General features: G+C 39.6%; 1 protein-coding gene across 1 annotated transcript; it reads right to left on the bottom strand.

Annotated features, from left to right (window-relative positions):
* Positions 1–1,198: 1,198 nt before the first annotated feature.
* LOC119732243 (G-patch domain and KOW motifs-containing protein-like) lies at positions 1,199–23,345 on the bottom strand. The gene is made up of 10 exons (XM_038205683.1): positions 23,120–23,345; positions 15,980–16,152; positions 13,759–13,898; positions 12,688–12,794; positions 11,097–11,298; positions 8,851–8,983; positions 6,051–6,384; positions 5,274–5,473; positions 3,998–4,083; positions 1,199–1,982 (listed from the first exon to the last, which is right to left on the bottom strand). The coding sequence occupies exons 1-10, from the start codon at positions 23,296–23,298 to the stop codon at positions 1,842–1,844; spliced, it is 1,695 nt and encodes a 564-aa protein (XP_038061611.1). The 5' UTR covers positions 23,299–23,345; the 3' UTR covers positions 1,199–1,841.
* Between the last annotated feature and the right edge of the window lie 10 nt (positions 23,346–23,355).

Raw genomic sequence — 23,355 nt, 5'->3', positions numbered from 1 at the left:
GACAAACATAACTATAAAAACCAAAAGGCACCAAAATACCCTTCAAAATGGCGAAACGAAATTAAAAATAAGATTAAATGGGACTAAAAGGTTGTATTTTCAAAATTATCTTGCCCATATGGGCCCTTTAATCTCTTCACATACTTGCTGAGATCTGGACTGTGAATGCCACTCAATGCACACAAAGGGCGGATCCAGAACACAATTTTTTTTTTGGTGGGGGGCAAAAAATATGTTGTCCCCAAAAAGTGGGTCCAAAAAAATGACTGCGTGGGGTTCGGGGCCCGCTTATTCAAGGGCCCGCCTTTTTTTTTGGATTCTAGATGCTCTGTGGTGTGATCTGAGGCAATTTCTGACCACTTTAACCCAAGTTTTTTGAGGAAAAGATGGTGGTGTACTCAATGCCTGCATTAAAAAAACCAAAAAAATGGGTTTATTGGGGGGGGGGGGCATAGCCCCCGTTGCTCCCCCCCCCCCCCCCCCCCCCCCCCCCCCCCCCCCCGATCTGCCCTTGATGCACATTCAGGATTATCTCAGGAAAGAAGCACACGCAGTGCATTACTGATGCATGGGAATACAAACATTTGGGTCGTGTTTCTCAAATTCTGATTTTTTTTTATTGTTTGAATGTCAGAAAAATCTCACTTGTATGGATATTTAGGTAAAGAGAGGGACCAAAAAAAGTAAATGATGACAACCCTTTTTTTCTCTTTATTTGACTGCCTTCTGTATCTCTGGAAGCATAGAACAGTAAAAAGAAATTGCCGTGGCCTGCGAGTAGCAACTTGCAATGTGGTACATCATGACATTGAGAGCCTGATTGCAGTTGCAACTCATTGATTATCAAACAATTCACATGACAGTCACTGTTGATCACCATGGCAAGATATTGTTGTTGCACATTAATAACCCTAACCCTGCTGAATCCAACGGGATCCAACTACATGTATGTCATATACCCGATGGAGCCTGTTGGATTGAGCAGTAAACCCCTTGTGTACATTCCTCATGCAAAATGTTGGATTCAGCAGGCAACTGAATGGCATTATAACAACATGTTGGACTCTGTTGGATTCAGCAGACAACTGAAAATAAGGCACAGTGGATTGAACAGGAAACTCTGTTGGCTTTAGCAGGGTAGTCCTGTGGAACTAGAGGGTTAGGGATATGGTAACAAAGAAATGAAACACATGCATTATTTACTCTTCATTACATGCCTCTCTATTTACCCATGGATACGACTGATGATTCTTGAGGTTTTCACATCTCTTACAGCAAAAACACTAACAAAATTTCAAAAATATTCTGGTTATAACAAACATAAAGCCTTAGTCCCGAATGTGCGTTTATGTGCACAATGAATGGGACTGATGTTCCTCTTAATACAAAATTCTGATATAACAAACAATTTGGCTAGGTCCAAACGAGTTTGTATTAACGAGACTCGACTGTAATTGTACTTGACTTAATTGTACTTGAATGATAACTGTACTTAAACTGAACGAAAGCCGAACCACTTGTGTTTATCAATGCACCGCTAATTGTATTGGAGAATCCAACTGCTAATGAGCTGCAAGTTTTTGTTCTGGTGAAGGAGAATGAGATTCTTCTGTATTTTATCATGAGACACAATTGCTGGCCAGCAATTCATTCCTTATGCAATTATGTACCACTTGAAAGAAATGATACTTTAGTATGGTAGCCCCACAGTGTACTAATGTGACCACACTAAAAACGTGTTGTTCAAAAATAGCTGTAGGGTGACTAATTACAAGATCTGTCTGTCCATTTTTTTTACACATCCTCTTTTTTCACAATCTGATTTCTGTTTAAAATACAACCTAGTAATCTTCCTCATCATGTATATTGCCAGCATATTCACATATATCATCATAGTCCAGTCTTTTAATCTGGTCGCGGTCTCTAAGAAGTTGGACATCAGCGTTGGCCTTGGATTTGTCTCGCATCACCACAGACCCCAACTGGAGGAAAAAAGAAATAGTCAGTGGGCTTATGGGGCCCATGATGCATTTTCGGATGTAATCTTTGAATCTCTTTCCCAAGCTAGTTCAACACACTGATCTCTATATGGATAGCAGATGCTCATACACCAGTCACACAGTTGAATTTGCATTTGACCACTTTGCCCCCAATCTTCCAAAAATGGCCACCGATATATACGAACGTTCTACGCCTACATACAGCATGCGCTGTATCAAGATTTTATGCGGATTTTGGTCACATACATGTACACATTTTATGATGTTCTAAAAAGGACACACTCTGTTGTGATTATATTTCCAAATGTCACAAACAGTGAACTGCAGCATTCAAAAGGTAAACCCCAAAATTTGAAAATTGTGAACGCCAACTTGTCCTTTATAGATCACTAGCTCTAGCTGGTCTCTCCGATGTAGCTTCAAATAACTTTCTTCTGCTGCTTTCCGTACACTAATCCAGTCTTTATATAGAGATCAATGGTTCAACACCACTTAATGCCATTTGCCCAATTCTTTTAAGGGTGGGGCCATCACATTAAAAAGTGGGGGCTTTATATACAGAGATTAGCCCCACTTGTGTGGCCTCGGTATTGCTACGCTGTACATTGGGTCACACGTTTTTTGCTTTTTTGGGTGGTGGAGTAAACCAGAAATCTAGCTTAACATGCAATCTGGGTGCGATTTTTTTTCCAGCCAATAATATGGGAGTTGGCAGAATGGTTTCATTTCAAACCAAAACTTATTTACCCTTTGGGGGCATTTCACAAGCTTCTTTTCTAAATGGGCACATCTGGCATATGAACCAAAGCCTACATAATGACTAAACTCTTGGTTTGTCAAGCAATTTAATTAACTTGGTATTTTTTTTTATCGTAAAACTATGTTTTCTAAAAGTGGCCATGGTAGGAGGAAAATAATGATTTTTAAATAAAAGGCCATAAGTATGTCGTTTTTGGTCTGAAATCAGCAAAATAAAAGTGTAATCTAATATACATATGGGCAATTCCATGAGAATGTGGACATGGCTGAAAAATGGTAAAATTATGAAATCTTCAAAACTGCAAGCATCAATATCTCAAGTGTGGTATCAAATTAAAGGGCACAAGATCTTTCATTTGAGTGATGTGGCAGTGAGATGGAATATGGTTAAACATTTCTTTTGGTCAAAAACCTCAGTTTATTTTTTCTTGGATAACCCCAACCACCCCAAACCTTTGAAATGCAACTGCATGTTTTGTTTGACTCTGTAAGAGTGAGGACTGCACTAGTTACATGGGGTCAAGCATACAACCATTAATCAGAGTCCAACTGTTTTGGTGTTGAGTTGCCATACATGTATGTGACCCACTCCCGGAAAAGGTGATATAAGTCGTAAAATATTAAATTCAAGTTATATACACTACTGGAAAGCACAAAGTGCAACCTTTCATTTGGTGAATGACTCGGCTCTGTAGCCCTTCGCGTTGTGGAGATATGATAAATTTGCATATTTACTAGTTCCATGGAGTTCAAATTACACATTTGAACAGGCTTTGAAATAGCTGGCTCTGTTGTACATTTGGGCATGAAAAGCTCACTTTTAATCTCTTAGCAACCAACATGTTCCTGTTTTACTATCACTTTTAAACTTTGGATATTGATTCTACAATGATTATTTTCAATGATTTTTGGAAAAAAGAGACTTTTTAAAACCAGATTACTATCTTTTGGCTAATTTGCATATTGATTAAAATTATAGTTTTTGGATGTAAAATAAAGATAACAATGCACACAAAAGTGAAACATTAGAAAAAAAAAGGAAAAAAAAGTGACATATAATTTGTAATTTTGCTTTTAAATGTACTACTTAGACTTCTTAGGGCAACTAAGCTAAATTCAGAAAATTGCAAACACCCCGAAAATGACAAACGCAAAACCGAAACCGACCTGACTCCACTGAAATGGTTGGAAAAACCGACCCGTTTGGGGGGTTTGCACAAAATTAATCAGGAGTGTACCTGTCCACATAGTTCCCCAGCAACGATCATGACACACGCCATATCTCCTCTTGGGATTAATGTCTCTAGCATGCTTTGGTCAATATCTGTCAAAAGAACACAAAACACACACAAACAATTGTGAACTGTGAAATAAACAAAATGCAACTTGCTCATTCACCTGATGCAGATGAAATGTATTGATGGGTACTGAGAAAAAGGGAACTTATTTCATGTTCACGTGTAGACAACAAAAGTAATCCAGTTCCTATGTTTTACAAGAACGTGGGGTTTGAACAACTTAGTACATTATCAAGCCTGTGTTTGACCTGTGACCATGTTTGAGGTGAGCCAAGTGAAGGTTAAAATCAAAAGTTTGAAAGCATGTTGAGATATTTCTAAAAACATCTCCCCACAGGTGGCACTTTCCACTAGCCAAAATGAAATACATTTAAGGCCAATTTACACATACGTGACATTGTCGCATGACAATGTTGCGCATTATTATAAACAAGCACAAATAAATGAGTGATAAGATGCAAGATTTTGTGGCTAGATGTAAAAATGCACATTGATATGTCTATAATTTTACTTGTAAAATATGGGCCATAATGTCGCGTATGTGTAAATTGGCCTTTACACATGATGAAATGACATGGTAGGCCTACATTTTTACAAACTTCAAAAGGAGAAATTATCTTGAGTTTGGGAACATAAGGGTCATAACGGAACTTTTTTGAACATGTTCCCCTCTGCCCTTGACTAGGGCAGTTAAAGGGGTGAATATCAAAAATTATTATATTATAAACTGCAACATTTAAAGTAAGGATGTTGAGCAAACACATATCAGTCAAACAAACCAAAAGTTTTTATATTGGGATGTTGCCCTTCGCCGATGTATTTATATAAACACTGTAATATACTCAGTCATTTTCACGGGCTTGCAAGAAAAAAATCACGAACTTACTCATGTGGGACTTGAACCCACAACATCCTGTTACTAGTGCAGAAAACAACAAATGTTTGGTTGCGGTACCCGCTGCTACATCGCCTCGAACCAGCCAGCCAACACCAGAAAGCTCAGTGGTCTAGTGGTAGGACATCTGCACTAGTAAGCAGGAGGCCATGGGTTCGAGTCCCACCTGAATAAGCTTGTGAATTTTTCTAGCAAGCCCTCGGACAACATTGAGTATACAGTGTTTATAAATATACAGGTGAAGGGCAAAACCAAATGTAACATTTACATCTCCCTATGCAAATTCCATCTTATTAAAAAAAAACATCAAGGGTATCTTGCCTTCCAAAATTCTGCCATCTTCAGTCCGGCAAGTACAGATCCCCTGTGCTATAACATCCACAATACAGACTTTGCTATTGTAGTACCTGCCCTTCTTATACTGTCTGTCAATGAAACGTACCCTCAGATCAGGTCTCAGCCAATAGGATTGCTCCCTGGACTGTGCATTGGCACTAGGCGTATTATAACTGCCACTGTCGCTGCAGGAAAAGACAGAGATCTGTATTAGTTTATTAGTATCTATACTAATAAACAAATTTACTGAGATTAAAAGTTACTCCAAGTCAAAAGACAATTGCTACTACCTTTGCTAAAAACTCAAAGACATCTCAATTGGAAACTGAAGCTGAAATTGAAACTGCTGGCAAAGCATAGCAATACACATGAGCGCCAATAAGCTCTCTGTCAACCACAGAATTATGCACAAAATGATCATTCTCTATTTCTGTACTAAGCCTGTGAGCACATAATCCATGGTTACAGTATGTACAAAGACACATTGACAAAGAGCATTGCAAACATCAATATTTTTTTTAAAATTATTACCAATAAATTCAGGTTAAATTCTACTTACTAACCAGTCTAAATCTACAAGTACACGAATATAAATGGTTTGTTCAGGAATATGTGAATTTGTTTTTACATACCGGTATAAATGAAAAAGATTCCACAAACATATCCGAGTTGTGTCAACACACACAAACATAGATGCAGTTTTTACATGTCTGGTTACCAAGGCAATGCTCAAGTCAGTAACTCAAAACATATTGAACTCACCTGTCATACTTATCTTGTATTTTCCTCCTTTTTTTATCACTGTCCATCTGCCTCTCCTCCCTGTCACTGCACTGCTGTCTGTCACGGTATTTCTCTTGATGATTCTTACTACTCCTCTCATCTTGTCTTTGATGACCATGTTTTCTTCTTTCCCTGTCTTTCTCATTTCTCCTGCTCTCTCTGTGATGTTCGCTATTTGAATCACCATTACTAGTTCTGTGTTTAATGGGGTCCTCCTTTTCTTCACTGTTTAATTGATCACTGTTTCCATAATCTGTATGGGATATACATTTAGCCTCTTCACTTTGTTCCTCTTGCCCTTTGCTGAAACGGCCTGAAAAAAAGAAAATAATCATTTATTTAAAGGGTCCACGAAACAGAAATGTTTCACTGAAATTCTTGATATCCACTTTTTGTCCCATTTCCATTTCCTTCTTGATATGGCCAGCAGCAGGAGACGGATCCAAAGGATGGTCATATGTTGTATGACTTCACTGTCATTAAAGTTAAAGCTTATTTCATCATCTTTCATATTTATTTCAATTTTTGGGAGGTACTCTGATGACTTTTGGGAGAAATTTCCATCCGAAAATGATCACCCCCTTAAAATAGTCCTGAAGCCCATCGCCATTTTGAAAAATGGTGCCTACACTCCATAGGGTCCCAATTTCATCCAAATTTCACAGAAATACAAGCTCACGGTCCTGTGCACGGCTTCCAACCATATTTTTCACAAACCCTCCAGTTCATGGCCCACAATATGCTCAAATACTGAAGAATTTGAGGGCATGCAAATCGTGATTTGGCTGGCGTAGGCAATTTCAAACCGATTTACTGGCCTGCAAAACCTTAGATTCCCACTGTAAGAATTGACAGCCCTGTCTTGAGACAGACTGGTCAAGACTTACATGGATATGTACAACATTGGTACAAACCTACATTCCATGACATTTTCTCCTGTAAACACCACCTCAGACTTAAACTAATGAGTTATGTGATAAGGATGAGTCTGCTCTGTTCACAGTGACAGGACAAGGTCACTCACTTAGTATGTGTCATCATAGGTGGCTTTTGTTGTCTCAAAGGAAACCAATTTGATGCAGATAATCGAATATGACGACAAATATTACAGGTTCCAGTGTGTGGTTGGATATAAATTGATTAGTGCCTCTTCTATGTGACTTAGCCTCACTGCATGCATACAACTATTCTGGGTCAGATGGTAGCCTTTCTAAAATGTAGGCTAAACATTCATTTGTTGAATCTCTGTACATGATGTACATGTAAGTTCCACTCAAAATACAATTATTCCAAATTAAAACACGGACGAATTCCCATCCTTAACCCTAACCCTCCAGGGTATGTTTGCTAGAACCCTGCCAAACGTAGCAACATGCAGCACTTGACTAAGTGACAAGCCTGCCAAATGTAGCAAGATCCATCAGGGGAAAAGTCTCAAGGCCACACTGCCTCAGAGTCCGTGGTCACTGCACGCAGCAGGACACAACTGTGGCATTGTTCAGTGGGACTTAGCTCTCATTGTTTCAGAGCTGGCCATTCACGCACTGGTGTTGGTAGCTGAATGCATCAAAGTGCACCAGTTCTTTTCCACCTGATGCACTGTGCTGCGTCTGGCAGGGTTAGGGTTAATGCACATTCATAAATACCTAAGACAGTTTACCCATTCGTATTGGTTGAGAGCCTGTCACGTGGGTGGTTTTAAACAGTTGATAAAACGGGTTTTAAACACTTTTCCGGTGTCACATGAAATTTGGACTCCTATTGGTTGAACGTTCACTATCTTCACTTAGGCATGCATAGTACTACCAATGAGTCTGTATTTCATGGAGTTCTATTAAAATTCACACTACACCAGCACCGCCGCGTTCTGCGCCACATCGCACAGGATGTGCCACGCACGTGCCGATCTCCATATAAGGAGATTTTTAGTACTACTCATGAGAGGCACATACCACAACCTGCAGAATTACCCACAACCTGCAGAATTACCCACGAGACCATGTGTACAATGCACCAGAACACAAAGCCACGGCACTCCATGGCACTCCACGACACTCCATGATATTATTGAAGTCACAAATGAAACACAAATAAACAACATTTTTTGTGTTTGGTTGTGACACATTTCCAGAAATATGCAGCTTGAACAAATCATCTCTTCTAATTTTTTTTTCCCACTATGTGCAGGGAGGCAAATATGAATCCTAGCACTCAGCTGGTCATTTCTGAGATTCTCTGTGTTTTATTGGCCAGTATTGACAATGTGTAACCAAATGCAGACTCCCACCGGTATGTGTGGCTACTCTGGGACTTTAATTTACCAGACATTGATTGGACTTCAAACACATTCAAGACAGGAGGAAAACAAGCAACCATCAGTGAAGTCTTGCTGGATTGTGCTCAAGAAGTTAACCTTCAGTCAACTGTGACAGTGCCTACTCAGGAGGGTAAAATGCTTGATCTAGTATTCACACACAAAAACATGTTTTGTCACAAGAGCATTGCGATCAATGATGGATTCAGTGATCATGACACTGTTTATCAATGCAGGGCCAAAATTTAACTAGTGCCATGCAAGGTACATGTATACCTTTACAAAAGAGGTCTGTAAACTCGACCAAATCGCTGAGGACTTGGATAACCTCAATAGCAGATTAACTCTTGAATTAGTCAAACATAGAACCATAAAGAATGTGGACCACCAATTTCATATTCACATGTGTATGCGAGCACAAACAAAGTACTCAGTTAAAAATGTAAAGAAACAAAAGTCACTTACTCAAATCTTTTGAAAATCGCTTGTATTCTTCTTTGTCAACAATCTTGACATTATACTGGCCGAGTGTGACTGCTTGACCACTGAGTGCAAGCTTGATGACCAAACGAGCATTGTCTTCATCTACTCCTTCGATCTGCAACCAATCAAGTTTTAAGAACATTGACCTCTAAGGCTGAGTATAATAAATGAGCAGCTTCTCTTCTGGCCCTTTTCAAAAAAGTAGGAAGTAAAAGATGTTTCCAGTGCTGATTTTCTACTTTTAATTTGACCTTTCATTGTACTTGGACTTGGAACTCGGGCTGAATTGAACCAAAATCCAATCAGGCACTTTCAACCAGAAAATACAGAATCAAAACTACTAGACTTGTGCACGAGTCGCACAAAATTGAAATTACATTTTTTTCATCAGCTAAGCTTAGGTATTGCTCACATGTGTTGAGAGCATGATATTATTTTCATTAACTAAATCTTCATGGGCTCTGCACATCAGAGGACCAGTCTGTCGCTCCCAAGTGGTCATCTTGGCAACTCAAGCAAGGTACAGTCAGGAAAATATTTAGATTAAAGTTTTCGTTTAAACCTACTGCTCCATGACAAAGCACAAGAGGGCTAGTGAGAAACATTCAGAAGTTTACTAACGCGAGACTCAAACCCATGACCTCCTGCTTACTAGTGCAGACCATTCCAACACTGAGATTAACAGCTTAATTGGGCTTAACTTTATCAAAATCAATGAAAGCATGTACAATGCTATAAACTTTTCCCAAAAAATCTTAAAATAAACTTCTGTGATTTACATCAATATGGACCTTGATTGACAATGGACCTGTGACCTTTGATCTGAAATGTATATATCACATTACCCATGAATCTTTGCTACTCAATGACCCTTGTGTCCAAGCATTATGGAAGTCAGGCAATACTTGGGAAATGAGAGTTATATGAACAATAAATGATGTGTACATGTAAAATGTCATATGGTCATAATACATGTACATGTACACGTATTCATATGGGGAGGTACAGGTATGGTTATACAGAATCTACAATGTAGGACTGGTTTATAGTGACCCCAAAATTCTTTTAACCCTAACGTACCTAAATCCATCAAAATCCACCCCCCTGTTTCGGGGGATTTCGGCGGATTCAGGATACCTCCATATTGAACAAACTGGGGGATTTTTATGGACTCAGGATTCGAAGCCTAGCGGAACTGGCAGATTTTGATGGATTCAGGATACCTCCATTTTGAGCTATTGGGGGACTTTGATGGATTCAGGATCTCAACAGTTTAACTCTTTTGCAATGTTTGTGGTCAAGTAAATACTGCTGGCACTAGCCCTGCCAAGTCTGTCACATACTGTACAAACATGTACACACATGTACTGGGTGGACTTGCATGGAGGGTCACGTGCTGGAGGAAAGATACAAATAATGCGCGAAAACGTGACGAACGCAACGTCGTTTACGCGCAAAGAACACCATGTGCATCGCTAATAATTATGTGTGCGCATCACGTAAATACTCGGTGCGCATTTCTTGCTTTGCGCGTGTTGAGCTAGGTCCAAGCTGGAGGAAAGATACATTTAGCTCCATTACTTTACGTTAATTTGTTGCGCGTCTATGAGAGACAACCAAAATGGCGGAGATTTATCGCACAGTGACTGGGCGCGTGTGGACGCGCTGCCGATCTAGTCTTTTCATTCTATATCTATGGTTTGCGGGCTGAAACATGCGCTAATGTCTTTCACACAAATTTTGTGCGCGAGACGTATTCACTTCGGTACTGATCCATGTTGGGGTCGCCATGCATTGGTGTATTTTGATGGATCCTATGCAACAACACACATCACAATTTTCATGCGAGCATGGTATCCTGAATCCGTCAAAATCCACCAGAAATTTAGGTGATGGATTTTGAAGAATCTATGGAAAAACATGCTGTATTTTTTTTATGCCACCATGGTATCCTGAATCTGCCAGAATCCATCAAGACTTTTGCTGGTGGATTCTGGCGGATTCAGGATACCTCCAGAATCTACACTGGGGGATTCTGATGGATTCAGGATACCAGCATTTTTTGCATAACAAAATTGGTGGATTTTGGCGGATTCAGGATACTTTCTAGTAAAAGAGCCCCAGGAGTTAGGGTTAAGCAACCAAAAAAACCCGAAATGGAATAAATAATAATCGTTTTCAAGCAATAATTGAGGCGATCCACCTCCACATTGTTTTCTTACATGTACCTTTCCATACAGGTTTTTGTGAGCTCCACTTCTGACTAGTACTCCAACACCCTTAGCAAACCCCTGTACTTCCTCTTCTATTTTCTTATCTCCTGGTTTCAGTTTGCGCAGCCTCTTTTTATCAAGCATATCTCCTGGTCTTCTGTCAGCTCCAAGCCCCTGACCTTTGGGACGCAAAACTGCCTCGATGGGTTTCACAACCCTACAATGAAAAAAAGAAAGAAACTAAATGAAAAATGTTGACCACAAATTTCACTGTTACCTCAGACTGCATGTACAGTGCTGTTAATCAGAACTTCTCATCCATCAGGCAGGTCTCCAAGAGATAAGGACAAGTGGCCTTCCTCTTGTCAACCGCTGGAGAAAATGTTTGATTCAGGTTAAGAGCAAAGCATGTTAAACTGCATTATCTGTCCAGTACTGCTGCACAATAACCATCAGCACTGGATACATGCATCCAACATAATAATAGAAACATGTAACAATTATGCGCTGTGTTGCTGCAAAACTTAACATAAATAAAACTTACTGATGCTTATCACATCATAGGCCTAAAGTACAATTTTTGGCTCACTACGTCTGTCACTCCAGTGGCATGCGAGAGGTCTTCTACAACCCGAGGTATATCAGCTGTTGATTCATCACTAGCATGCTTACCTACAGTGTAGAAACACCATTAAAGCCATGTTCGCATTGGATTTTTTTAGTATTTATAACTCCATGAGACAATGGAAATACTTTTTTCCCCATTTTATTGCCAGTGCAAACAGCCCAAAAAGCTTCAACTCAGTTACTGTTTGTGAGTCCAGTGGTTACTTTTACTTTGCCCAGGAAGAGAACCAGGTCAAACTGTAAGGTGAAAAGTGAAGTGCAGACAGTGTGAGGTAGTAACATGGCACTAGTAGGACATTATCAAGGCCATGGATACTGATGTGGTTATATATATTTGCAAACAGGAGTAAGCACTAGCAATTGCTACAATTGCTGCTGAAGCATACATGTAAAAAGAACGGTGCGCAAACAAGAGAGGACACTTTTTGATCACTTTTGAGAGCCCAATGGACGGGACACCCTAAGTGCGCTTACTGGTTCAAGACCAAATATATTCTGAATGTGCACAAAGCCATAGGGTCTTCCCCTGAGTAGCATGCATCATCGGCAATGTGTGCCAATGTCTCTCCCATTGGTCTCTCCCATTTATCCCCATCTTAATGTTGCCCATTGATGTACATGTAAGTGCAATCATATATTTTCAAACTGTGTGCACTGTAGTAGCCAAGTTTATATGGGACAAGACCAACTGTTGCCCAGTGCACCTCGAGGGCTAGGGGCTAGGGGTTGGGGATGGGGAGATGGCCAATGGGAGACTTTTGAGACGTTGGTGGCAGCAAACACACCGGTCCTTTTTAATTGTTTACGTCATGTTTAAGCTTAAGCGCGCACGCTCAATATGACATAAACAATGGAAAACGGACCTCCCATTGGGCAGAAAGCCATGAGCTATTTTGGGGTGTTAACGTCATTTAGTCTCACAACTCACCAGTTGAACTAGTGCAAGCTAGCTAACAAATAAGCAATTACATGTTCTTACTTTTTCATCTTAGCACCAATTCCTTCTTGCTCATTCCATCCCATTCCCCTGAGCATCGCCATGCCAAACTGTTCAATAGGGACCTGATTGTAGTCAGCAGAAGATGCCTGTTGGATACAGAATAACAAATGTATAAGTGCTTGGAGTTTGTATCCATCTACATGTACATACAGTCTACTCCCATTGGTATGAAATCTGCCAGACCTCAAAATAAACAAACAAGAAGGTTGGTTTGAGCCATGGTTTGAGTGTACCACAAGGAAACAAATGTACAGATGGCAAGGAGGTTGCAAGGAAAACAAGAGCTCAACTAATAAATACCCACCCACTTTAAACGACAGAACTGGCATTCACTGAAACAACCTAAACGAGTAATGGTCGATTCACTGAAACAGCCATTACTATGTTGTAGTTGGTACTAGATAAGCAGGTTAAAGGCTGTACCGTTGGGAAAGTACCGGTAGGTGGGAGGGCTCTATGGCCAGTTTTGCCTTTGGAATACAGCAGATCTGCATGAAGTCTGTGAGTGGTACGCCCTTGAGAAAGTCATTATGTGGGGCATAAGTAGCACGGCCGATCATCAGTAATAAGAAGTGCAAATTGCCTAGGCTGGGCAAGTACACCTCTGTTCAATAAAGCAGTGGAGAGTGCAAATCAGCAATGCTAAGTTGGCAAAGCAGCATAGTTGAACTTTAATACAAAGCAGTGCAACAAACTCCATGTGGGGCAAGCACAGCTCTTCTTGATACAGAGGTGAATAGCAGGAATAAGTATTGGTCAATGTTTGCTGTGCGGGCAAAGCAGCATGACTGGAGTGCAAATAATCTGAGCAAATGGATAGCGCAGTCTTAGTGAATGTTGCATAAATGTATGAATAAGTAACGTATTGTGGTAATGCTCTATGGGTAAGAGAAGCACAGCAAGATTGAACAGACGCTTTTCAAAATTAGAAAAAATCCTTGTAAGAAACAATGTCTCTAATAAATGAGTGGTTTATAAAAATGTTCAGAACGTCTTGTAAGAGACCATTAATAGTTCATTTAAATGGAGGAAATAAGGAAAGAAACTGACCGCATCAGGTCTGATTGAGACATCCAGCTTATCATCTGTCTCTGTGCCCTCAGGGACTCTGTTCTGCATCAGAATAGGAATGGTCAAGTTGAGATCCTCATTGCCCCGCCCCTCCCACTCCTCGTTATACTGAGCTGCGTCTGAGAACAAAGACAAATATAGCAAGTATGAACATCAGTGACCAACATAACAGTACTGCTTGGTAACCCAAATGGTCAGGTACCGGTACGAACAAGAAGGGGAACTCATCAAGAGGAATAATAACAATGAATATCATATATACCTAAGGACTTGGCATACATGTACATGTACACTGTAAATGTTTTATCGTCGTGTCAGTGCAACAACGTCGTATCTCCTAAAATAGCATAAATGCAAAACGTGAGTTTCAGAATGTCAAAAGGTCGTATGTGGCTTAAAATAACCCGGATGTACACGCAAAGTCAATGGACGTCGAGATACGACGTTGTTGCACGGAGCGTATACGCGCGCGAGATACGACTTTGTTGCAGAATGGACATACGACCTTGTTGCACTGACACGACGTTATGTACATCTTCAATGTTTCAAGTGCATGTCCCACAAACATATCACAAGGTTTATAACCCAGGTAACACACTGTGTATACAGTGTTTAAACGTCGGTGAAGGGCAAAACCTATAATTTTGAAGGTTCATAACCTGCTGATGTTGGCATTTAGTGTGAGATCATCTTCTAAGCAGATTAGTTAGTACAATGTATTAGTTGGGTGCTTGCTCAAATATTTATCTGAATAGAAGATACAAATCTGCATGTACATAAAAATTTGAAACAATTTTATGGAGAAACTGAGCATTTTGTTTGCCATGGGTTCCCAATGAGCCAAATATCAGTTTCAATCTTGGGCATACAGAACGCAAATTTGAAAGACATATGTACATGTTAGAACATTGTCAATTCCCCAGACAAATCTACTGATTTATTGAGAAAATCCTTGTACATGTAAATCCTCCTGGAGCGATGTTTATTCTTGTTCGAGTAAAATAAGTTAATGTTCCATAATCTTAAAGTCAATATATTTTGGTTAAAGTCAATATATTTTTGATACATGCATTTGACCATAATTGCGCTTTTATGCCATTTTTGACCTCCGCGAGGAGGTACATGTACATTGTTTTCATCGGTGTTGGTTTGTTTGTGAACAGGATAACTCAACAAGTTGTGGACGGATTTTCGTGAAATTTGTTTTAGGGGTGGTCCTTGGTAAAAGTACAGACTCATTAGATCTTGGAAGTGATCCAGATGTGGATGTGGGTCCAGGATTTTTTTTAAAGGATTTTGACCTCATTTTGTACACAAAAGATTGCCACTGTGTCTCTGTGTGGGCAACGCAGTCTGTAGGGAATATGAGGGTATGCACATGCACACCATTGAAACCAACAGGACGATACTTCACGTATGGGGGAGTGGGGAATGTGCATCTCATACAGTCCAGTGTGGACACACCACCGTTCAAATACAGTGCAATACATGCTTCACCCGTTGACCTCTGCAGTAGGTTGCACACGGTTTAAGTTAGGGCAGTCACTACAGTGTTAAAGAATTATTACCCCAAAACAGATGTAATTTGTCAGATAAATGGTTAACAATATGGAAGTCCAGTGGATATGCCAGTATTTCTTTGAGGTGTACTGACAATATACCTTTATCATGCTGCCACCATTTCAGTCATGTTCCCTGCATCCAATAACAATACTGAATGATAATGGGTTTTTTTTGTACAAATAGGAACCAGACTAATTTTCCTTCCAGCGTTGCTTTGGTTATGTTGATTGAATGGGAAAAATCAAGATGGCCACAACATGATAATGGTCTATGGTTGGGAATTGTTTAACCTTGGCGGAGCTTTGTGCTCTCTGGGTGCTTTTTTTAAACATGTACCTTTAAGCTACACTACATGTATACCTGTAAAAACATACATGTACTGTAGGGCCATTCCTTAGAATTGAAAGTGGGGCAAAATACCCCTCAATTATACATTTGTATGTATTCAATGCTTTGCTGGTAAGTTCAGTGAACAATATCAAAAGTATGGGGTTATTTCACAGAAAAGGGGCATCCTTGGTTGTAGAAGATAAAGTTACGAAAACTCAAACAGTTCAGCAACTAAAAACACAAACCGAATTAACTACATGTACATCCATTACACAAACAATTAGGCTCAGCCTAATTACAATCTTACCTTTGATGATTTCTTTGACTGCATCATCTTCAAGACTGTTTGTGGAAGTCTTCAAGACATCAGCGGGCCCTTTGACCTTTTCTTTATTCGGTTGTCTGTTTCCATGACTGCCATATACGTTATGTTTTATCAATGGAATCACGAGGGGCTTCTCCTTCTCTTTTGGCTTGATACTGCACTTGTGAGAATAAGAATAGGACATTATGAAATACATGTATTAGTCTACTGACATACCAGAGTTAAAGATTTAGATTTGGAATATGTGACAGAAATAGACTTTGACTCTTTTATTGTAGTTATGTAGTACAACTACAACTTAAAGAGTTTTCTTTTAAAGGTAATATACATTTGCTTTTGCTATGATTGTCAGAAATTGATGGATTTAGGACACACATGTAGTACATGTATTTTACAGCAAATAGGCCTACTGTTACACTTTACCTTTTTAAAGTTTTGTGTTCTTAAATGCTGGAAAAACCAAGAAACAAATGTTGTCTTTCCAGTCTGGTTCCCTATAGTCAGGTGGCTTAGATCTAAGTTTTGACAAGATCGTGACCGACTGGTCCAAAGCACCAAACTTGGCAGATGGATTCTTATAGCCCTAAAGAAGATATTTATAAATTCTTTTTGGCTTTGTATGGTAGAAAAAGTGACAAAGGACACCTTCAGAATATAAAATAAAGTTAAAATTATTTTAAAAGGTTATTTTTTTTAATGCGAAACGTACGACAAATTTGTCGATTAGTGTTGGCCGCCATCTAGCCCCACTTGTGTGGCCTCAGTATTGCTACGCTGTACATGTACGTTAGGCCACACGTCTGGTTTCCCAACCTACTAAGGAGTTTAGTCTGAAACTGGAGCATAAGGACTCCAGAAAGATTTGAAGAAAGATTACCTAATCTAACCGGAGGGCAAAAGATGAGAAATCATAGAATACAACCATATACAGTGGTATGTAAAAACATGCCAAAAAAGGTGCGCCAGTGTTTGGACTAAACTCTTCATTGGAAAACCTGACGTGTGGCCGAACATACATCGCAGCAAAACGGAGGCCACACAAGTGGGGCTAGCCACCATCTTGTTTGGATGTCGCTGTACACTTCACGCATGCGTGGTATGGCTAGGTCGCGTAAACAAAATGACAGCCAACACAAACTGGACTATAATTCTAACTTTAATTTATTATGCTGCATGTGTTCTTAGTTGCTACATGTATTTCTACCATATAATGCTGTGTTTGATGTTCCAAAACTTCTACAAAATTTGTTGACGCTGGGTTGATGACCGTTGACGCTGGGTTGATGACCGTTGACGCTTGTTGACCCCAGTTGACGCTTGTTGACGCATTTTAGTAAGTAGGACCGTGCATAGACCCATCAATGTGCCCAATTTACTTGACTACCTTCGTAAATAAAGGCCACACTTGCACCATGTACCAAAACATGTCAAACTTTGTCAAGTTCTGATTTTCACATTTAGGCTTCTTTGTAGTTTATTATTGCTTTAGAAGCATACTCACCCTCTGTATAGGCTAATCAGAAAGTGCTGCCTTTTTCAGATGTCTAATTTTCGTGAAATGTTATGTTGAAATTTTGATATGCAAACGTGTGCAAACGAATCTGGAAATTTCACGAAAAATAGACATCTGAAAAAAGGCGGCGATCATGCAGTGTAGGGCCCGGTTCCTAAGGGAACAAAATCCACTTTAAAATTATTGGACCTACCAAACTAGTTGGCGACATTCTCAATAAACAGGTATGTCATAGATAGAGGGCAGGGTTTTGATTTTTTGAGGGAAATTTGGGGGTAACATGACAATGACAGCGTGGCGACAACACGCGACCCGAAAATAAAGATGGCGATTACCGCGCGATGTACCGTGAGCATGCACGGCGCGCTGAATCGCAAGGCACAAACCGCGCAGGAAAATCGTGATTTCTACCCCAAGAATCTGTTCAGAATTGCAAAACGGGCATCATTAGAATTGAGAAAAGTCTGCTTTTGATTGTAAAGGTGATTTTTGAGCAATAAAAAAACATTTTTCACTATAATTTGATCAAAACAGAACAGGGGCACTTCACGATCGCCAAAAAGCAGCACTTTCTGATTAGCCTATTGAGTATGCTTCTAAAGCAAAAATAAACTACAAACTAAACCTAATTTGAGAATCAAAATTTGACAAACTTCTACATGTTTTTGTACATGGTGGAAGTGTGGCCTTTATTTACAGGGGTCCTACTAAAATGCGTCAACAAGTGTCAAAAAGCATCAACAAGCATCAACGGTCGTCAACAAGCATCAACAAATTTTGTATATGCTTTTGAACGTTAAAAGTAGCTTTATACATGTATGGTAGAAAAAGCAATAAAGAACATCTTCTGCATATCAATTAAGGTTAAAATTATTTAAAACGTGAAATGTACGACGAGTTTGTCGATTAGTGTTGGCCGCCATCTTGTTTGGATGCGTGCGCTGTCAACAAGCATTTGCCCATACTTTTTCAAATCTCGGTTTTACGTGCACAACTGGTAGTCTATGCATTTATATGTCTGCGGTCAGGCCATCTTGTTTGGATGGCGCTGTACACTTTGTGCATGCGTAGTATGGCTCTGTACAATTCAAGCATGCGAAGTACGGCTAGCTTCACGTAAACAAACTGGCGGCCAACACAAACTCGACAGAATCGTGGTACGTTTCGCATTGAAAAAAACAATTTTTGAAAGAATTTTTACGTTAATTTATATGCTGAAGGTGTTCTTTGTTGCCATTTCTAAAGCTGTTTTTGATTTTCCAAAACTTTTACAAAATTTGTTGACGCTGGGTTGATGACCATTGAAGTTTGCTGACACCAGTTGATGCTTGTTGACGCTTGTTGACACATTTTAGTGGGACCGATTTACGGAGGTAGTCCAGTATATCGGCCACATTTATGGGGCTAGTACTAGTAGTAGTGTCGAGTGCAATTTGAGCCCCCTGTGCAAGTTTAAACTTGCGCACGCAAGTTTAAACTTGCGCGAGGGACTCCCGAAGCACGCAAATTACACCGCGCCATTTTAATTTGCGTGCGCACGTTACAACTTGCGCAAAGGTGATCGCAATTTGAGAACCTTGCGGGTGGGATTTTCATTGATGAAGAAAAACAAATGTTCGAAACACAAGTACAGGTACATGGAGAAATAAATTAATAAATAATGGAATAAATTAATGAACAAACAAATAAATAAATAAAGAGAGGAATTCAATTAGCGTCAATGAAAAGAAACATTGAGATTTAGCAGTGCTTATCAGAGAAGTTTTTTAGGGGGCGGGGGCGGGGCGGGAAGGGGACCAGGCAAGCAATCAATTAGCACGGTGATTGCTTGGAGAGAGTACTGAAGTTGTTCGAAAATGGAGACAAGCTTCAAGGTTTTTTGCCTTGCATATGTAAAACTAATTAGCGTTTTTCTTAAATGTAAATAAATCATAATTTCCTAGGGGTAACCCATTGTTAACGTAAAAGAATGATTATCATCCCTTCAATTGTTCAAGATTTTTGACGTTATAGTAATCATTAACATTATTTTTTAAGTGCTTTAAATTATATTACATGTACTGCACAATTAAAAAAATAGTACTTATTCTTAAAAAAATACTAATTTTATTAATATAGCAATTAATTAATTGGACGGTACAATATTTCATTTTGTTTTTAAAAATACTTTGCATAACATTTCGAGCGCTGTGTACACTTCAAAAATGCATAATTTGAAAAAAAATTAATGAACTCATTACTAATTTAATTAATTAATTTAATTTATTACTTTAAACAATTATTTTACTTGCAGGCTAAATAATTCATATTAATTTTTACGTGCTTTAACTTAAACATGCTATGCATATAAAATGGTAATTATTTTAAAAAGTAAATACATTTATTAATGATTTAATTAATTAATTTAATTTAGTAATTAATTTAATTAATTTGAATTAATGAATAAATATGTTGTTTATTTAACAAAACTCCAAATGAGTCAAAAACAACAATACACATCATGAAAGTGCATAAATTGTTCACATAACCACCCCTTATCTCTGAACCCACACAGTCAACCTCATTAGCATAATACTGTAAATAAAATGTTCAAAAAAAGGGTAATCATTATCTTTAGCCGTTAGGACACCTCTTATTTTTACGAGTTCTGTTCAAAATTGACTTTTGCAGATGAATGTCAAGTACCAAAAGTGACTTTTTTGTCTTTTTTCTTCATATTAACTCATGTTAGTTGTAATTTTGAAAGCACTTTCAAAGAAAATGCGACTTTCCTACCTTTTTTTGCAGTCAGACGTGCATGTTGTAGTTCTCACAACACGAGTGAAAGCCCTACATAATGAAAGCCCGATGCTGATTGGCTGCTAAAAAAATTAATAAGACGTTTATTTTTTATCAGCCAATCAGCATCGAGCTTTCATTGCATCTAGCTTTCACGTTTGCCATCTTGGTTTTTGAGTTTGTTTTCTGGTTGTCATTGTCCTCTTTTACCCCTTAATTTCCCTCATAAATCAAAGCCCTGCCCTCTTTCCACAAAATTAAACCTGCTGATATTCAAGAAGGTGTCATTGCCAATTGTTCAGATGTGTCAAGAAATATCAGAATGTCAATTTTGAGTGTCATTTAGTCAACTGTTTTGGTGAGTCTTTCACTTCCTATATAGGAACAGGGTCCTAAAAGTAAGGATTACCCAAAAAAGGCATTAAGGCATTGTCTCACGAAGCACAGTGGTGCTATTAATTGGAAAAAAATCTGCTTGCTTTTAAAAATAATGTTACATAATCTGCATGAGTTTACCAGTAAAAAAATTAGTTTGGCGGCTTTGGCATGCATGGGAAAAATCTATGTAGCGCACAAGTTTAAACTTGCGGCACAATTGCAGAATACCCCGCCACTCGATCTATCCACCTCGTAGCCGGCTACGAGGTCACGGTTGGTTGACCTCAATAAACATCTCAGCGCTACTTGTATGTACTATGCGTCATGCTCCATTGCACTCTCACTTCGTAACCGCGTAGCCGCCAACAGGGTAGTTGGTTTCAACTTAGAATTTTTTCAGCAACTCCCATTCCTTTTGTGTTGCTTCGTTCTCAAGCATCAAGGGGACTCCCACTCCGTGTTCAGCAACTCCCATTCCTTTTGTGTTGCTTAATTCGTTCTCAAATAATGGATCCCCACTCAGTATCCGCGTAGCTGGCATGGACTTGAATTGTTTCTTTTCCAGTGATTCCAACGACCTCGTAGCCAGAGAATTTAGGGGTGTATTTCCGAGTGGCGGGGTATTCTGCAATTACTCCAAACTTGCGTGCGCAATTTGTAGCAAGGAAATTAATGCACGTGCAAGTTTAAACCTGCGCGGAGGACTCAAATTGCGCTCGACATGAGTACTAGACCGTGCAAAGCCCAGCACCGTACCAGCTAGCCCGACTGCGTCTGGCTGTACAGTACTATCGCAAGCTCTGTGCGATAGTAGTACGGCCAGACGCAGTCGGGCTACGTACCAGCTAGCCCCGTAAATGTGGCCTATTTACTGGACTGCCTCCGTAAACATAGGCCACACATCCACATGTTCAAAAATCGTGTCGGCTTTGCCAAATTTTGATTTTCACATTTAGGCTTAGTTTGTAGGATTTTTTTGCTTTAGAAGCATACTCACCCTCTTTATAGGTTAGTCAGAAAGTGCTGCCTTTTTCAGATGTCTAATTTTTGTGAAATTTCATGTTGAAATTTTGATACGCAAACGTGTAAAAATGAATCTGGAAATTTCACGAAAAATATACATCTGAAAAAGGCAGCACTTTCTGATTAGCCTATAAAAAATTTTGATTTTCACATTTAGGCTTACTTTGTAGGTTTTTTTTGCTTTAGAAGCATACTCACCCTCTTTATAATTATAGTATAATAAAGAGGGTGAGCAGGTGAGTATGCTTCTAAAGCAAAAAAAACCTACAAAGTAAGCCTAAATGTGAAAATCAAAATTTGGCAAAATCGACACGTTTTTGTACATGTGGATGTGTGGCCTATGTTTACGGAGGCAGTCCAGTAAAATAGGCCACATTTATGGGGCTACGTACCAGCATGACCAGGCGCGCTTTATCTGCATCTGCTAGCTGGAGTTACCCAGCCCTGAGTTTTATCATTGGGTTGTCATCTAGGGCTGGAGCGCATTTTTCTCAAAACTTGTAGTATTTGCAAAAAAAATTTGGAAAATGTTCAATTTTGTCCCCGTTACACACTAATTGCAACTGCAACTCACCCCAAACTTGCCTGGAATAACCATTACACAGGTCCTTGAAGTAAAAAACGATCCACGATGAAGATTCGGCCTACAATTGCAGTGAAAACAGGAGGAATAACCGCTAACTTGACAACCTTGCTGGATTGGCCAGGACCGCTATTGGTTTGTGCACAAAAAAAATTGTGTACAATGAATGGCGGTCGATTAACAGGCACAGAGGAGCGATCGCTGTCAACTACTCGTTTTGCCGGCTGCGCTGGCTGTTGGCGCGTGACGTCACGCGGAAGCGTAACACCCGATGACTGTTTCATGCACTAGTATAAGGTTTACCACTCGCATCACAGCTTTGGTACTGGAACCGCAACCAATAGTGCATGAAACAGTCATCGGGTGTTACGCTTCCGCGTGACGTCACGCGCCAACAGCCAGCGCAGCCGGCAAAACCGAGTAGTTGACAGCGCGCAGCGATCGCTCTCTGTGCCTGTTAATCGACCGCCATTCATTGTACACAATTTTTTTTGTGCACAAACCAATAGCGGTCCTGGCCAATCCAGCAAGGTTGTCAAGTTAGCGGTTATTCCTCCCGTTTTCACTGCAATTGTAGGCTGAATCTTCATCGTGGATCGTTTTTTACTTCAAGGACCTGTGTAATGGTTATTCCAGGCAAGTTTGGGGTGAGTTGCAGTTGCAATTAGTGTGTAACGGGGACAAAATTGAACATTTTCCAAATTTTTTTTGCAAATACTACAAGTTTTGAGAAAAATGCGCTCCAGCCCTAGATGACAACCCAATGATAAAACTCAGGGCTGGGTAACTCCAGCTATGCATCTGCCATGTCTGCGCAGAAATAGGACTTTAGGAGGATCGAGGATACCTTTTCACTTCTTTTCCCTCCAAGGCGTGAACGAAATCAGTTTCTGCCCCTTTTCCACCGAGTGTACTCTGCTCACGTACATTTGTTTCCAACAGATTGGACTTTTTTTTCTTTGTAAAGCCAAAAGAAATTTTTCCCGTTTCTAGTTCTTCTTGCTCAGCCATCTTCGTTTTCAGCATCGATGTCTAGTCTCTGTCCAACCAACTGAGGGCGCCATCATCGTTTGACCTTTGCCT

This window comes from Patiria miniata, unplaced genomic scaffold (genome assembly GCF_015706575.1).
Source record: "Patiria miniata isolate m_02_andy unplaced genomic scaffold, ASM1570657v1 HiC_scaffold_24, whole genome shotgun sequence".
Classification (NCBI taxonomy): Eukaryota; Metazoa; Echinodermata; class Asteroidea; order Valvatida; family Asterinidae; genus Patiria; species Patiria miniata.
Note: the sequence above shows the minus strand (reverse complement) of the source record. Positions and strands in the feature narration are given on the sequence as shown.

Coding starts and splice junctions, on each gene's coding strand:
- LOC119732243 (XM_038205683.1), bottom strand. CDS start 23,298: ATGCTGAAAACGAAGATGGCTGAGCAAGAAGAACTAGAAACGGGAAAA. Junction 12,795..13,758: donor TCTCAATCAGACCTGATGCG/GTCAGTTTCTTT, acceptor TGTATCCAACAG/GCATCTTCTGCTGACTACAA. Junction 4,084..5,273: donor AGATGGCAGAATTTTGGAAG/GCAAGATACCCT, acceptor TTCTTTTGACAG/ATATTGACCAAAGCATGCTA.